We start from the raw sequence: 17,970 nt of genomic DNA, 5'->3' as shown, positions 1-17,970 counted from the left end.
GTCTCACTCTGTTGCCCAGGCTGGAGTGCAGTGGCGTGATCTCGGCTCACTGCAACCTCCACCTCCCGGGTTCAAGTGATTCTCCTGCCTCAGCCTCCCAAGTAGCTGGGATTACAGGCATGTGCCACAACACCCAGCTAATTTTATTTGTATTTTTTAGTAGAGATAGGGTCTTGCCATGCTGGCCAGGCTGGTCTCGAACTCCTGACCTCAAGTGATCCACCCACTTCGGCCTCCCAAAGTGCTGGGATTACAGGTGTAAGCTACCATGCCCACCCTCATTCTTATTTTTCTTTAAATTAGGCGACACGTAAAGATTTAAACTCTAACGATTAAGAGCCCCTCCTGGAGTAAGCCACAACTTCATGAACCAGAGAAGCAGGGCTCCACTCTGGCAGGAGGGCACGTGGCTGAATGCCTGGGGTTTGGAGTCAGAGAGGCTCAGATAATGCATATGAAATGAAAATGTATCTAAAGCTCTACGGCCTCTGGCATGGAGCAAGCACTCTATAAATATGCCTTACCATCAACTCACAGCCAAACCACAGAAGACCTAGGCCAGGGGCCTCCCAGGATCTAGCCCTCTTGCCTCTTTCTGGGTTACAGGACCATTAGTGGACTCTGGAAGGAGAAACTGTGCAGGGGCTCACAGGGTTTTATCATCAGCGATTGCACGATGAGGGCTGGCTTTCACACCAGCACATTACTAATGAACATGTAGACTCTGGATTCTCTAATTCAGTTTCTATGCCCTTTCTCTATTTTCTTTTTCTTTCATGTTATCTAGACTGTGTATCTCAACCATGGCTGCACATTCCAAACACCTGAGGACCTTTGAAAAATTCTGATGTTCTGGCCCCACCTCGACCAACGAGTCAGAATTTCTGAAGGTAGGATCCAGCTTCCCAGGTGATTCCAGTGGGTAGCCCAGGTTGAGAAATACTGATGCAAAATACACAAACTGTTTTTCAAAGTCTGAGTCAAATGAAAAAAGTTCTGTTGTAACACTGACACTTCCTACATCCTAGGCTTTCAGAATTAAAGGATAAGCTATTTCAAGTCAAGGAACATTTCTCCCAGAGGTCAGGCTTGTGCTAGGTGTTGGGATTCAAGGATGGCAAAGGATATGTGAATCCTGCCCTCAAGGAGCTCACATTTACCAATTTTAGTAAGCCAAGATGGGTAGGACTGAGTTTGCATTTATAGCTGAGTCACAAAATGACAGGGCATTGCAGAATTTTATAATGGGATTTCACTATGGCAAAATCAAGAGCATCGTGGGCTTATATTTTGGTACTTCCTCTGTGCCGGCACTTTAGGTTTATCAGTTCACGGGAGCTTCACTGTAACCATATGAGGGAGATTTTCCTATTATTTCCATTCCTTCCTTCAATACAAGTTTGGATGCCTCCTATGGGCCTGACACCATTTTAGACACATAGACAGTAACAAAACAGACTCCTGTCCTTGTGGAGCAAATGTTTTGTGAGTCAGGGTGGAGAGGAAAGGAACAACAGGCATAATATAAAAGTCGATCATATAGTATGTTAAAAATTGATGAGTGCCATGAGAAAAAGGAAAAGTGGAGGAGGTAAGGTATGTGTGGATACTCAGGGAGCCTCAGCGAGAAGAAGGATTTGAGTAAAGACTTGACATACAGGGGTTAGTTAATTTCATTCCATTTAAAGATTCACTCAGCACATACAGGGGGCTTTGCTGGGATGCAAACTCACGTATGTTGAACAGCAGCTTCTGTGCTGTTAACCAGTCTACAAACTTATCTTTTTCTTTTTTCTTTCTTTTTTTTTTTTTTTTGAGATGGAGTCTTGCTCTGTCACCCTGGCTGGACAGATTGCAGTGGTGCAGTCTTGGCTCACTCAACTTCCACCTCCTGGGTTCGAGCAATTCTCCTGTCTCAGCCTCCTGGGTAGCTGGGGTTACAGGTGTGCACCACCATACCTGGCTAATTTTTGTATTTTTAGTAGAGATGGGGTTTCACCATATTGGCCAGGCTGGTCTTGAACTCCTAACCTCAAGTGATCTGTCCACCTCGGCCTACCAAAGTGCTGGGATTACAGGTGTGAGCCACCATGTCTGGCCCTAACTTTACTTTCAAGAAGTATTAATATAATAACTTATTCATTCACTCTCTGTCTTGTTTACTATTTTAATTTTCTAGCCCAGTGTCTGCTACATACTTACATTTTTAATTAAACTGATTATTTAAAATTATCAATTCAATTGAATTAATATGTTATGACTTGAAGTATGTATTGTGTGTTTACTGTGTCCAGCCCACTCCCCAGGTAGAAGAAAATTTATAGAAAATTCAGTGTAGCTGGGGATCCTGGAGACTAAGCAAGTACATATTCTTGGATATCATGTTCATGTCATATTGTGGAAGAAAAGATGTCATTGCCCCACCAGGGCAAATAGGTTTCTTCTCTGAGCCAGGAGGATGGAGAGAGAGAGAATATGGAATACATGTGAGACTCATAAGGAAATAAGGATACTTCCAAGTAGAAAGCTTCTTGGCACAATAGCCCACAAAAATGTATGAAGCTGAGTCAGGGGTTACAGGTAAAGTTTCTTAGGCTGCATTCATTTGAGAAATTTTCATAATGCTCCTATGTGAGAACGATCTTTTGAATATTAACTTACCTATTGAAGTGGTAGATATCCTGTATGTTTCCAAAAAGGGCTGATCTTTCTTCGGTCCCCAGGGGAAGTTTTGTTTGGTCCCTGATGCAGTCAAGGTAATCCTGTGAGATCAATGAGAAGGATGCCTTAAACACTCCTGTCCTTTCCAAGTCATCTTTAATTATGCCCAGTGCATCTTTCATATCTGTTTCAAGTAATTATTATACTAGTGTGCTCATTAACTCTGAGAGTACACAGTTGCTCTCTTATTACTGGCCCTAATACTCACCTATTTATAGAACGAAGAGTTTTAGCAAAGAGAAAGAGTGTGGTATACATTCTGTCTACTCCCTAAATATATTAGAGCTTCCCCAGATGGGGCTACGATGACCATGGTGCCGATAACGTCAGTTTTGGTATAACCACGTCGTCTGCTGTTTCTTTGACTGATTTGTATGATAAAAACATACTCTAAAATTCGTATAGTGAAAAACCAGAAATAAAAATTCTGAACTGACAGAATTTCTTTTAAACATAACCTTTAAGTCACAAAACTATCTGTTGTTAAAACTATAGAACCAAATTCTTTTTCAAATACCAACTTATTTTTTTAAGTGAAAAAAAAATAAGCATATAACTTACTATGCTGTGTTAATTAGCCACAGAAAAACTCTCAATTGATTTTGTATGTTTTAACATAGAAACAGCTCCCAAACAGATCTGCTGTGGATTGAGACCCATAGTGGGTTAAACTGACATAGCTTAGAAGTTATTTGAACTGCTGAGAAAGAGGAAAGCTGCTTTCTGCCCCTTGTGTGCTAAAGAGTTCATAACTGAGTGTTTCCCTTTCTCTAGCAAGACTTGAAAAAGGATTCTGTAGGAGGCAGGAAAACAATACAGAAAAAAGTGAAAACAGCTGAAATAACGTAAAATAAAAAATAAATACAGTCCTTGCCCTAGGCCGAACAATGAAGTGTGGCTCCCTCCCAAATGTAACATGGCGATCTGCAGCATTTAGAGGAAGCAACCCTGTGAAAAGCCAAGCAGACCATGAAAATCCCAGCCCCGCAGCCGCATTCCAATGTCCAACAGCAAACACTGTCGTGTTTAGATGCAGCTAGAGAAAGGAGAAGCTGAAACGTAAGAACCATTAGATAATTGTTTCTTACACCTTTTATGAATCCACCTTCATTCTCTCATGTTCTTTAGGTTCCTCCAATGCAAAATAGGCAAGGCTTTCATCATTAACTTTCTCCAGTGGCACATTTCACAGTTTGCATCAAATTAGGTTTCGTTCTAGTGCTTTCATACTAAAATCATTGTCATGCATAAACCAATGTACATAAACCTTTTTTCAAAACAAGCTTTGTGGTAACAACTTTTCTTAAGAAAGTAGTCACCTCGGTAAGAAACTAGATTCAAAAGACTTAAAAGTAGTTGGCATTAAAATCCCCAAATAGCTTGGCCTATTCTCCTTACTGTTATAAATGGAACAATCATAAGAGCTTGAGTACCTGCATAGGACAGACAAGCCCAAAAAAGGCCCAAAAAAGAAAAACAAATGGAGGCCAGAATTGAAAGAATGGTACATTTTGAACAACACATAAAACATACACTCCTTCAAAATAAAGAAATACATTCATTGATATTTCTGTTAAATTACACATGGTCCAAAAGGATGGACTAATACTCAATGTGCAGTGAATGTCTGTGTTTAATAGCAGCTTAAGACTTTGCTGGACATTTTGGAGGGCATATTGTACACAAAATTAAGAAGGTAAAACAGAAGGATGTGGATGGGCATGAGCCACACCAGCATGGCAGGATGAGGGGCGGGGCGGGGGTGGAGGGTGCAAGCCACATTCACCTGGCGGAATTCAGAGGCTCTGCAGTGGGGCTTAAAGAGAGAATGAACAATCCTTTCTCTCACTTCAAGTGCGAAGCTTGCTCATTTGCAGAAACCTGATACTAAATTCTTCATGTGAGAGAAAGATTGAGTTAAGGGGCTTAAAGAATTTCATCTGGGGTTACAGACAAAGAACCATGGCCTGCATCCAACAACTGATGGCCCATCGCCAGCTCAAAGAGTTTCAAAAACCTCAGAGTCCATGGCAGAGAAACTAAATTTTAAAAGTTGCTTGTTTTCAGAAATTATTGAGAAAACAAATCGTGAGGAGTCCACATTTTTGTAGACCACTCTAGAAAACAGATCAAAGTTGTATGGTCATAACTTGTTCCCCCCCACTGATCATAAGTACATCTTTTAAATCTAATACTTTAACCCTAGACTAGTTCCTGAAAACTAAGGCAGCATGCCCTGCATTCACAGCTGTAATCATCTGTAGCCAAAATGAGTGGTTTGAAGCTCAGTGATAATAACAGTTCATTCTGCGCCCGAAATGACAGAGTAAGGACACCAACGAAATTTATTAGAGCCTGTCATGCTGCTTATTAATTTTATTGGCTTGATGTCAGCACCTATGGTTACCCTACTGTTAACAACTATGAAGGATCAATTTAAAACTTTTGCACTGAAAACAATTATTCTCCAAGAGGATCAAAGAATTTACCCTAGTTTGGTGAGGGAAGGAGCAGAGAGTACACACAAAAAAGGGCTTTTCACCATTTGAATGATGTTCTGTGATTTAAAATTTCTCCTATTTATTTTCTAATCAGTTTATGTCCTTAAGATCTCTACCATTATAAGATTTGCACACGAGCAGCCTCCTCTAATTAACTTTTTCATTCCTTGTAATATGTGTTATTGAAAATATCCAAGTAGATATCCAAGTAGATCTGACTTGGTCCTATTCAAAGTATGGGAAGTGGGCAGGAGCCAATTTGCAAACTGTTTGCTGCTGATCTACAAGGAGATAAGTACAGACATCAAGTAAGCATGCAGAAACTAGTTTACAGAATGATTTAATATCCATCTAATAATAAATTTGTGCTTGTACTTTGTACATCTTATTCTTCTTCTAACTTTTCTAGTATTCTTTTTTAAATTGTATTTTACAAAAGAATCGGTGTGTGATAGATGGAAAGAAAACACACACACTTGCCCCTCACCATGGATAGTTTGAGAAGCTCTGATCTACATAACCATCCAGCAGGGACATGCTATAGAAAGAAGAACTGAGACAGAAGGCAAATTCAGCGCCCTTCAGAGCTTACCTTATTTCTATGAGATGCCCAGAAATAGGTTAGTTAATAGCTCCTGCACTTCCCTTCTTCTTCTGATATCATATTAAATCTTTTTTTTTTTTTTTGAGACAGAGTCTCGCTCTGTCACCCAAGCTGGAGTGCAGTGGCACAATCTCGGCTCACTACGACCTCCACCTCCCAAGTTCAAGCGACTCTCCTGACTCAGCCCCCTCGAGTAGCTGAGATTGCAGGCGCGTGCCATCATGCCTGGGTAATTTTTGTATTTTTAGCAGAGACAGGGTTTCACCATGTTGGCTAGGCTGGTCTCAAACTCCTGACCTCAGGTGATCCACCTGCCTTGGCCTCCCAAAATGCTGGGATTACAGATGTAAGCCACTGCACCTGGCCCTGAGAAATAATCTTTTTTCATTTCTCCAATCCCTCTACCCTTTCTAGAAAGTAGTCTGTTTATCCAAAAATTTGCCTTTCAAATTTCATGTATTACATTGGGATGCCTCTGAAACTAGAATAACTTACATGTGTATAGTAATTTACAGTTTAAAAGCACATTAACATTCATTTATACAAGCCTTCCTCCCATCTTTTTATTTTAAGGATGTAATAATGTGTGCCAAGTGCTGTTTTACAGGATAAGAATTAAAAAAAAAAATGCATAAAACATGATCCCTTCCCCCAGCAAGCTCCCGGTACAGTTGAAGAGCCAAGTGTAAACAAATAAATAGAATAGTGTTTTGGCAGCAAGACTGATAGAGATTCAGTTCACAAGAGAGGGCAGGAAAGGCGGAAGTGGTCCGTTCCAGGGAGGGGAGAGGCTTCACAGGGAAGGTGAGGGTGGAGCTGAATCTTGAAGGATGGAGTTTCAACACAGCGAAAGGAGGAAGAAGACAACATCTAGGAGGCCAGAAATGGGTAAACAAAGGCACAGGGTAACAAAAAGGACACTAAAAGGAGTTGAAAAGGGCTAGATTTCAGGCCAGCCAGATGTCAGGGTTGAGACCAGCTGGACAGAGCAGGGCGTGCGCCTAAACACACAGACCCTTGAGGGTGGGGCTGCACTGCTAGATGAGGCTAAATGGGGGCCGGGACAGGTCATGCAGAATCTTCCACGCTACATAGCTGGTGGTAACCACTGAAGCATGTGGTGAGATTAAAGATGGTTCCATCATCAATAAAGAAAACAGGGCCGGGTGCAGTGGCTCATGCCTGTAATCCCAACACTTTGGGAGGCAAACGCAGGTGGATCATCTGGGGTCAGGAGTTCAAGACCAGCCTGGGCAACGTGGTGAAACCCCATCTCTACTAAAAATACAAAATTTAGCGGGGCATGGTGGCAGGCACCTGTAATCTCAGCTACTCGGGAGGCTGAGGCAGGAGAATCGCTTGAACCCGGGAGGCAAAGGTTGCAATGAGCTGAGATTGCACCACTGCACTCCAGCCTGGGCAACAAGAGCTAAACTCTGTCTAAAAAAAATAAAAATAAAAAAAATAAAGACAAAGAAAATAGGAGAGAAGCTATAAAGCTGCTGGGGAGGCTGGTTAGGTGATGCATGCAGCAGACAGGTATGTGCAGACCAACTCCTAACCCTGAGTCAGGTGGAGAGGAGAGGTATTTAATGGGATGTGGAGAATAATAGAAAGCATGGAGTCCAGGGTGACAGCATGGTTGAAGTGACTGATCAGCCATGTGGGCTTTCAGTGGAAGGAAGTCTGGGGCTCCTCTCTCTTCGTCACTTCCCACCCTAAGGAGGAAGCTGCTGTTTCACCAGCTCCCAGGAAGGATGCTTTCTCATCCACTGTGGCATGAGTGAGTTAAAGTCAATGAGTACATGGGGACCCATCTGTCTCCTCTTCCTTTTGGCTGTAGCATGGAGACAGCTGGGCTGCTCCCTCTGCAGAGAAGGACCCATTGGCTTCTCTCCTCTGATTTTCCTTCCTAGGTGGCTGGTGAGGTAAAACCAAGCCAGGGCCAGCTCTAGCAGGCCCCATCTGCAGAGGCCTGGGCAGGGCTGTTCTGAGGTTTGGTACCCCCTGGACTGGACTTCTTCAAGCCAAGATGAAAGGTTGAAAGGCATCTCTGGGAGTTTGTGGTGAAAGAAGACAGGCCTACTTTTGGCCTAGTTAATCCAGATCGTAGATTTCCATGTACTCAGGCTGGCTCATTTTGTTCTTGCTAGGGCCCAAGCTCTAAGAAAAAACATGGGTTTGATTTTCCAGCCATTGTCCTTTGCACAAAGAGTGCCCTTACAGAACATTGTGACTGATAAGATATTGGTTAAGGCCCGGGCACGGTGGCTCACACCTGTAATCCCCACACTTTGGGAGGCTGAGGCAGGTGGATCACCTGAAGTCAGGAGTTCCAGAACAGCCTGGCCCAGCATGGTGAAACTCCATCTCTACTAAAAATACAAAAATATTAGCCAAGTGTGGTGGTGGGCAGCTGTAATCCCAGCTACTTGGGAGGCTGAGGCAGGGGAATTGCTTGAACCTGGGATGCGGAGGTTGCAGTGAGTTGAGACTGTGCCATTGCACTCCAGCCTGGGCAACAAGAACAAAACTCCGTCTCAAAAAAAAAAAAAAAAAAAAAAAAAGAAGCTTTATCCCTCCTGTTGGTGCTCAAAGGAGAACGAGGGAGAACAACATGTAAAAGAAGTTCAGAGTTTGACCATTTAAGTGCTACAAGAATTATTTACAAAGTACTGTGAGAGTACAGAAGAACACACTGCAAATGAAAGAAGCCCTTTATGTTTCTTCCAAATAAGCCACAGAACAGGGTATAATAAAATGTCCTGCTGTAGCCTATAGATAAAAGTATCAGAAGTCCAATCTTAAGTGAATCTCTTTTCTCTTCTTTCTCTGTGAACACCTAGGGAGGAGGAAGTTACAGCCAAAGAAACGGGATCTGGGGAATGGTGGTCTCCGGCCACTGCATTAGGCTGGATACAAAAGCTCTTACTATGGAGATAGAGTTTTCCCTGGGTCCATACAGTCTAGACCCCACACCACAAAGAAATGTACTGAAAATCCAATGTAGAAGGAATGGACACAATCTTTCTGGCAATAGCTTTGGGCAGGGGGAAGGAAGGAGAAGAAAGGGAAGAAAGAAAAAGAGAGGGTTGGGCCGGGCACAGTGGCTCATGCCTGTAATCCCAGTACTTTCCGATGCCGAGGCAGGCAGGTTATCAGAGGTCAGCAGCTCGAGACCAGCCTGGCCAACATGGCGAAACCCCGTCTCTACTAAAAATACAAAAAAAAAAATTAGCCGGGGTTGGTGGTGGGCACCTGTAATCCCAGCTACTTGGGACGCTGAGGCAGGAGAATCGCTTGAACCCGGGAGGCAGAGGTTGAAGTGAGCTGAGATTGCGCCACTGCACTCCAGCCTGGGCAACAGAGTGAGACTCAAAAAAAAAAAAAAAAAAAAAAGAAAGAAAAAGAGAGAAAGAAAGGGGAAGACAAAGGGGGAAGAAAGATATGACAGAGGCTGATCTTACTGGTAATGTGATGTGTGGAACTCTGTTAATGGCTCTGAGATGCCTGAGTAAAAGAATAAAATATCGGGTGGTTTCAGCCTCATTTACCAACTATAATACTTGCAGTACATAAACCATTGGTAAAAAATGTCAGGAATGGCCTTCTTGTTAAGCTGTGACAGATGATACATGCGCCTGTTCAGTCCCCTCTATTGTTTTGCTACTTCCTCCTGAAAGGGGGAGAGCTGGGAGCTTTCTCATAGTGAGGAGATGGGCCAGCCGGGCCTAGGAAGGGGCAGGAGGTGGCAGCTCTTCCCAGAAAAGAAACTTGGAAAAGGAATTCTGTTAAAAATAGAAATGATGAGTAGAAAGAGAAATACATCTTTGCTTGAAGACAATTAGGAATATTTGTTTGGTTTTCCCTTAAAGACTTTAAGCAAAAACACATCTATGAACAAGAAATTAAGAAATAGAATTAGTATTAATATGTTAAAGTTCTTAAAGCAACAGGACGCCCATCTTTTCCTACACTTCTGACAATCATTACCGAAATCAATTGTCTTAGGCCAGGTGTGGTGGCTCACCCCTGCATCCCAGCACTTTGGGAGGCCGAGACAGGTGGATCACCTGAGGTCAGGAGTTCGAGACCAGCCTGAAACCCCGTCTCTACGAAAATACAAAAATTAGCTGGGTGTGGTGGCACAGGCCTGTAACATCAGCTACTCGGGAGGCTGAGGCAGGACAATCGCTTGAACCTGGGAGGTGGAGGTTGTAGTGAGCCGAGATCGCACCACTGCACTCCAGCCTGGGTGGATCACAAGGTCAAGTAATCGAGACCATCCTGGCTGACACGGTGAAACCTCGTCTCTACTAAACATACAAAAATTTGCTGGGCATGGTGGCGCATCCCTGTAGTCCCAGCTACTTGGGAGGCCGAGGCAGGAGAATCGCTTGAACCCAGGAGGTGGAGGTTGCAGTGAGCCATGATTGTGCCACTGCACTCCAGCCTGGGCAATAGAGTGAGACTTTGTCTCAAAAAAAAAAAAAAAAAGAAAGAAAAAAAGAAAGAAATCGATTGTCTTCATTTACTTCACAGTGATGTCATTTATTGACTTCATGTGGATGTGTATAAATGTACTGAAACCTAAAAAAGTTATAATAATGGAAAAGCAGTTTGGTATAAACATAACACTAAAATCAGTTCCTTATATTACCTTTCGGTATAACAATTAGAAAAGTCCTTATAAGAGGCCTTTTTACAATAATAACGAAGCAGAAAAACTTAATTTTGTTGCCTTGTTAAATATTTATTTTCGAAATTGCAGTTTCCAAATTACATTGACAACGTTCTCATATGCCAAAGTGCTTCTAAAACTGACAGAGGTAGACAGTTGGCCATGATGAAGTCCTGTTGCATACTGAAGTATCTTTCCAGACCTATTTGCAACCTCCCATTACTGTTTTTTCTATAGTGTAAATCCTATCATTATTTCTAGCTACCAAAAAAAAAAAAAAAAAAAAAAAGCAAAGCATTTCTGAAATAATCTATGTGCTGTTGAATGCATGTAAATACAAAGTCTTCGAAGACTATGTATTTTAAAGTCTTCAAAACGGGCCACCGCCGTGTTTACCAGAATCCCCTGGAGTAAAGCTCAGTATGAGGCTGCAGTGGGCACTCACTAGATAGAAATTTGAAGCGAGTTTATTAACCACTCCTTTGAGAATGATCCCTCCAGTTGACTTCCTTTCCTACAACTTTGTCTTCCTTGTCATCAGGTTAACTTTACACAGCTTTTTATTTCTTTTTTAAACTACCTTTTTACTCTCCAGGTCCCAGGCCAGGTAAGGAAGCAGACAGACACAATTAAACGTGGCTATAATCCTTAAAGTGGAAAATGGGAATGGCTGGTGAGGTGGTGGAGGGATGCAATGTCTTGGCAACACTTGAAGCATCTGAAAATAAGAAACTGATTCATCTTCATTATAATCAGAGGACTACTGGTGTAATTTGAAACATGGTGATTAAGGAAAATTAAGTAAAGCCCAAAGGGTTTTTAATATGGGGAAAAAAATCAGTAAAATAAATGTACATTATTACATAATCTGAATTTTAACTCCTCACTGCTATTTATCATCATTATTGGTTTTTCTTTTTTCTTTAGTTTTGTTTAGAGACTGGCTCTGTCATCCAGGTGAGAATGCAGTGGCATGATCACAGCTCACTGCAACCTGGAAATCCTGCCTTAAGCAATCTCCCGCCTCAGCCTTCCCAGTAGCTGGGGTTATAGGCTCACACCACCACACTGGGCTAACTTTTCTATTTTTTTGTAAAGATAGGGTCTCACTATGTTGCCCAGGAGACTCCTGACCTCAAGTGATCCTCCCACCTCAGCCTCCCAAAGTGCTGGGATTATAGGCATAAGCTACCACACCTGGCAATCATCATTGTTGTTATTTTAAAGTTTATTGCTAAGCACTGAGCTGTCTGCTTTATATGCATTCTCTCATTTCATCTTCACCGCAACCCTAGGAGACGGGTCCCACTCATCCCATTTTCCCGGAAGCTGAGAAAGGCTCCATCACTCCCCTGAGGTCACACAGAGAGTAAATGCCTCAAGCCATGCTCAAACCAGGATCTGCTGACAATAGCCTGGGCACTGAAACCCTACAGGGTCACTTCAAAGGTTTTATACCTTAACACAGTATATTTAAACAGGAGGAGGGGTTTGCTGATGATTAATTTTGAGAGTTAAAGGTAATTTTTATCAGGTGTCAGGTAGGAGCCAACCAAAAACAGCCACCCTGATTGACTAGGCACCTCCCACCTGCCAAGATCATCACAGGCTATATCTGAATTAGGATCAGCCCCATTCACACGCGGTACCCACTGCCTTCATGTTTTCATATGTATACATCCCATGGCATGTTTTCCTTCAGCCAAGCACGCCAGCTTTCAACCATCTGCCACGTTCAAGCCTGGCTCACGAGTTCTCGTCCTTCCTTCTCACTAATGCATGCCTTTACACTCCTTTAAGACATCCCATTTCTTGCCACCCCACGGTGGGCCACTTGATCCCTCTTTATGGACAAGTCTCTATATACCTCGTCCCACAGAAACACACTCCTTCCCCAAACCAGTCACAGGGAGTCAGGGCAGACGCATTCGATCAGCTCTCTGAGCACCATGCTACTTTCAAGTAATATGAAATCATGACATGATGGGGAGGCTGGAAAGCAGGGTGTTTTAGCTCTAGAGAATTAGGAATCATTCTGAAATGAAGACAAATCAGAAATGAAGAGAAAGATGGAAGCTCTGAAGAGAGCCTTCAAAGGAAAATGCTCACGTACTGAAATGGAAACATACAAAGAGGTTCAGGAGCTGTGTAGAAGAGCATCCGTATCACAGACAACATATGAAAAAAAGCTCAACACCACTGATCATTAGAGAAAGGCAAATCAAAACCACAAAAAGATACCATCTCATGCTTAGTCAGAATGACGATTGTTAAAAAGGCAAGAAATGGCCAGGTGTGGTGGCTCACGCCTGTAATCCCAGCACTTTGGGAGGCCAAGGCAGGCAGATCACCTGAGGTCAGGAGTTTGAGACCAGCCTGACCAACATGGTGAAACCCCATCTCTACTAAAAATACAAGATTAGCCAGGCGTGGTGGTGTGTGCCTGTAATTCCAGCTACTCGGGAGGCCGAGGCAGGAGAATCACTTGAACCTGGAGGCAGAGGTTGCAGTGAGCCGAGATCGTGCCATTGCACTCCAACCTGGGCAACAAGAGTAAAACTCTGTCTCAAAAAAAAAAAAAAAAAAAAGTCAAGAAACAGATGCTAGCAAGGTTGCAGAGAAAAAGGAACACTTTTCCACTGTTGGTGGGATAAATTAGTTTAACCATTGTAGTGATTCCTCAAAGATCTAGAGGCAGAAATAGCATTTGACCCAGCAATCCCATTACTGGCTATATACCCAAAGGAATATAAATCATTCTATTATAAAGATACATGTGTGCATATGTTCAATGCAGCGCTATTCACAATAGCAAAGACATAGAATCAACCCAAATGCCCATCAATGATAGACTGGATAAAGAAAATGTGGTACGTATACACCATGGAACACTATAGAGCCATAAAAAGGAATGAAATCATGGATGGAGCCGGAAGCCATTATCCTCAGCAACCTAACTCAGGGACAGAAAACCAAACAGCAAATGTTCTCACTTATAAGTGGGAGCTGAACAACACATGGACACAGGGAGGGGAACAACACACACTGGGGCCTGTTGGGAGGGGGTGAGGGAAGGGAGAGCATCAGGAGGAATAGCTAATGAATATTGGGCTTAATACCTGGGTGATGGGTTGATCTGCACAGCAAACCACCATGGGACATGTTTACCTACGTAATAAAACTGCACATCCCGCACATGTACCCCGGAACTTAAATGTTGAAGAAGAAGAAGAAGAAAAAAAGAATCCCTATCACTATGGCTAGGTGATTGTGGCAGGTGTTCTAACACTTCACACAGGAGTGTGTGTAAGGAAGAAGCTTCTTAGAGTAACTTCTGACACACACATACACACACACACACACATACTTGTGTGCACCACAGACAATCTGGGTTTTTATCAGGGCTGTTCTCACTTCATCCATGAGCTCTGCATGCCATTTTAATACACTGATGGCTTAAAAGCCTTCACCAAACATCAAAATGGCAATTGATTATTGCAGGAAAACATTTCCTGTTCAGAAATGAAGTAACAACCCACACTTCACCTGAGGACTCTTAATTCTAGTGAACAAGAAATTTTGAAATAAGGACACCAAATAATGGCCCATTAAAACAGATATAGCAGGTGGGGTGCGGTGGCTCACGCCTGTAATCCCAGCACTCTGGGAGGCCAAGGCGGGCAGATCACCTGAGGTCAGAGTTCGAGACCAGCCTGACCAACATGGTAAAACCCCGTCTCTACTAAAAATACAAAAACAAAATTGCTCGGCGTGGTAGTGGGCGCCTGTAATCCCAGCTACTCAGAAGGCTGAGACACGAGAATCGCTTGAACCTGGAAGGCAGAGGTTACAGTGAGCCACTGCACTCCAGCTTGGGTGACAGAGCGAGACTCCATCTTAAAACAAATAAACAAAAACAGGTACAGCTTTTCCACATACACATGATCAATTATCATATACTTTACTTAAACATGTGTTGGACAATAATTACCTATATGACTTATTTAATAAGTTGGAACACTTGCCCATCTAATTTTACTGAGACAGGAACAGTAGTATAGATTATCTCACAGCAACTGGTCTGCATACAGTACGTACTCAAATAGTGTTCATTTGGTGGATAACAAGGCCTTAAAGACAAAAGCCTTGACTTATTTGTGCTAAATGACTTGAAACTGTAACCCTCAATCAAAATCAAATTTCAGCCAGCCAAAAAAGGCAGGGGTTACCTGGACAATATTAACTGGAAAAGGCTGGAAGTCATTAGCTCAACTTCTCATCTCCTGAGTCACGTAGATTGGTAATGCCCCTCAAAATCAAGCTATTCTACTTGAAAGTCGCAATGCAATGCAGTTGTATATATTAAAATAAAGAGTCTACACAAGGACCGACCTCTTCATGGGCGGTTTGTCAAGGCAGATGAATGTGATTACACCCTGGCGGCATTAGGTAATCTGCTGCTAAATATGGAAACTCATGGCTAAGTTATTCCGCTCATTGTACCAAAAACAATGAGGAGCCCTTAGGATATATCTGATTGTCTCGCTGACTATATTGCTGTTGATCTCATCACAGAAGAATCTTAACCAAAAGTTATGTATTGATCCAGAAACAGTCACAGGCTTGAGGATCTGCAGGGGAGCAGGCAGAGGCACCGTGCAGATGGAGCTGGAGGGTGTCTGCAAGGTGCGTGGGCCAAAGTGATGGGATGTTCCCCAGAAACTTGACTTTCTCAAAGAGCATGGGGCCAGGGGGTAAACACGAAGATGTCCTTCTGTCATACTGTCCAGGAGGCCTGGTCCTAATTCATGCCCCACAGGGTGAAAAAGGTGATGTGGGGAAAATTTTCTTCCCTCTTCAACCTAAGAGAGTGGACTCTTACGGACGAGGTTTCCATAAGTGATTTTTCAAGAGATATGAATTTCCACAGCAGCAATTTTATAATCTGAACAGAAGTGCCCTCTGCTTTTTCTTGTAGTAAATGCAGCTTCTATCTACCACAAGATGGAAAAAAATAAATTTTTTTAAATTAAAAATTAAATCTTTAATAAAAACATTAAATTTACTGTCTTGGGAAAGTAAATTTGCTTTCCCAGGATGGATTTATCTGAGGACAGGGTAAGGCACTGCCGGATGCAACATGAAGGCCTCAGCCGCAGGGCTGGCTCCCGATGTAGCGAGGTGGGAAACACATCGGCCTCAAGGTCAGGCAGTCTGGGTCTAGGACTCAGGCCCTGGGCGAGTTACTTCCTTGCTGAGGCTCCGTAGCTTCAGCATGAAGCAGAAAGAATACAACCACCAGTGTCTCCTCATCATTCCAGGGGTTAAACTGCACACATGGTCCATTCAAGGCAGCTCAGCACACATGTGCAGGTGTTGGTGCCTGCTGTGTGGCCGTCTAGGTCCCAGGTTCCTTCCCAGAGCAGCAAGGTAGGTCAGATTGGAGCCTTTTTGGGTTCAAAAGTAAATGAACTCTATATGCTGATGAATCATAATAAAGAATTATCCCCCCACCATTCTCTGCCACTGGCAATAACAGTGCCGTAGGAAGGCTAATTTACTTAAGCAGCTTATTACTAACCATCAACGTTGGCAGAGAGTCTGAAGATTATTGTCAGGGGAGACATGTGCATAAAAAGTCCTGGATGCCGGCCAGGCGCGGTGGCTCATGCCTATAGTCCTAGCACTTTGGGAGGCCTAGGCGGAAGGATTGTTTGAGGCCAGGAGTTCAAAGCCAGTCTGGGCAACAAAGTGAGACCTGTCTCCACAAAAAAATTAAAAAATTAGCCAGGCGTGGTGCCATGTATCTGTAGTCCCAGCTACTTGGGAAACTAGGGCGGGAGGGTTGCTTGAGCCCAGGAGATCAAGGCTGCAGTGAGGTATGATCACGCCACAGCACTACAGCCTGGGTAACAGAGCGAGATCCTATCTCAAAAAAACAAAAAGTCCTGATGCCGGCCAGGCACAGTGGCTCATGCCTGTAATCTCAGCACTTTGGGAGGCCAAGGCAGGTGGATCACCTGAGGTCGGGAGTTTGAGACTAGCCCGACCAACACAGAGAAATCTTGTCTCTACTAATAACACAAAAAATTAGCCGGGTGTGGTGGTGCATGCCTGTAATCCCAGCTACATTGGAGGCTGAGGCAGGAGAACTGCTTGAACCCTGGAGGCAGAGGTTGCGGTGAGCCAAGATTGTGCCATTGCCCTCCAGCCTGGGCAATGACAGTGAAACTCGATCTCAAAAAAGAAAAAGAAAAAGAGAAAAAAAAAGAAAGTCCTAATGCCATCTAAAAGTTTCCAAGACCCTTGCCCTCTTGCTATGACCACCCAAACAACAAATCCCGCCTCTCCTCTCCCACCTATATCTTTTTTTGAAACTGACTTGTCCTCTCTCTCATCGCTGCCTTGACCTTGTTCTCATCTCTCACCTGGACTACTGCAAGGACATCCTAACCCAGCTCTCTACTGTGGGTCTGATTCCCCACAACTTTTCAAACCTATCTAGCATGATTTTCTAAAACGCAAATTTGATGTCATACCTCCTGGGTAAAATCCTTCAAGGACTCTTAAATCCCTCCCGACCTTCCTGGGCTCATCTTTGACCACTTTCTTGCTCCCCCCTCAACTCCCTCACCTCTACCAACACAGGCACTCACTCACTGCTCTTTCAGGAATGTCCCTGTTCCCTGCCCTCTCATGCCGTTCTATTATTGTCTATTCTTTTCTCACTGCCAGTATTGGCTGTCCTGCTCATCACCACCTGGCTCATTCATCCTTCAAGATACTTCCCAGGAATCCTCCTCTGACCCTTCCTGTCCCCTGTCTGGGTCAGGTACTCTAAGTCTTTAAGCATAGGGTCATCATCGTGTAGTGCTATAAAAATATCTTTGTCATTCCTTCTCTCCCTGAAACTGGTATCAACAGTTAGTAGGCACTGTGCTTTAGCGTTCCCAGCACCTAATGAGTGTAGACTCGGCAACCTCATGGAGTGAATTCCCAGAAACGAGCAATGTGCAGAGCACGGGAAGGCAAGGGTTAACGGTGCCCCCGCTGCTCCCTCTCTAGCTAAGAGGCGAGGGCTGTACAGAATCTTAACCCAGCCCAACATTCCTCCCTTGCTCCCAGCCTTTGTCGCAGGGGCAGCATTTTTTTACAACACCACCTCTTGAAGATGACAAAGGTCCCTAAACTATGCATTTCGTTTTTAACTCTCTTCCCACCCACCTCACTCCCACTTTGCACAAGAAACGGTTCTCTAATCAAAAGTAGATTAACTCTCACCCTTTTCTCTCTGTGCATTTGCATTTGGAACAGCATTTACGAGGCCATAAACAGACCCCTGGGTTGAGTAATTTATCCGCTGCTTTATGGAAAATCAGACAAAAGCAGCAGTCTTTTCAGCAGTTGTGTATTTATGGTCGGCAGCTGCTGGGCGGCCAGCTCGGCAGGTCCCCTCCTTATGA

General features: G+C 43.5%; 1 protein-coding gene across 5 annotated transcripts in view; it reads right to left on the bottom strand.

The window, feature by feature from the left end:
- The window catches only part of PLEKHG1 (pleckstrin homology and RhoGEF domain containing G1), a 246,055-nt gene that overhangs the window by 74,351 nt on the left and 153,734 nt on the right, over positions 1-17,970 (bottom strand). For all 5 annotated transcript variants that reach the window (XM_063605030.1, XM_057302611.2, XM_024929265.4 and 2 more), the window contains exon 3: positions 2,662-2,762. In XM_063605030.1, coding sequence (XP_063461100.1) covers positions 2,662-2,762 — 101 coding nt within the window. The remainder of the gene's footprint in view (positions 1-2,661; positions 2,763-17,970) is intronic.

The sequence above is a fragment of the Pan paniscus genome, chromosome 5 (assembly GCF_029289425.2).
Source record: "Pan paniscus chromosome 5, NHGRI_mPanPan1-v2.0_pri, whole genome shotgun sequence".
Classification (NCBI taxonomy): domain Eukaryota; kingdom Metazoa; phylum Chordata; class Mammalia; order Primates; family Hominidae; genus Pan; species Pan paniscus.
This window is presented reverse-complemented; position numbering and strand designations above follow the sequence as displayed.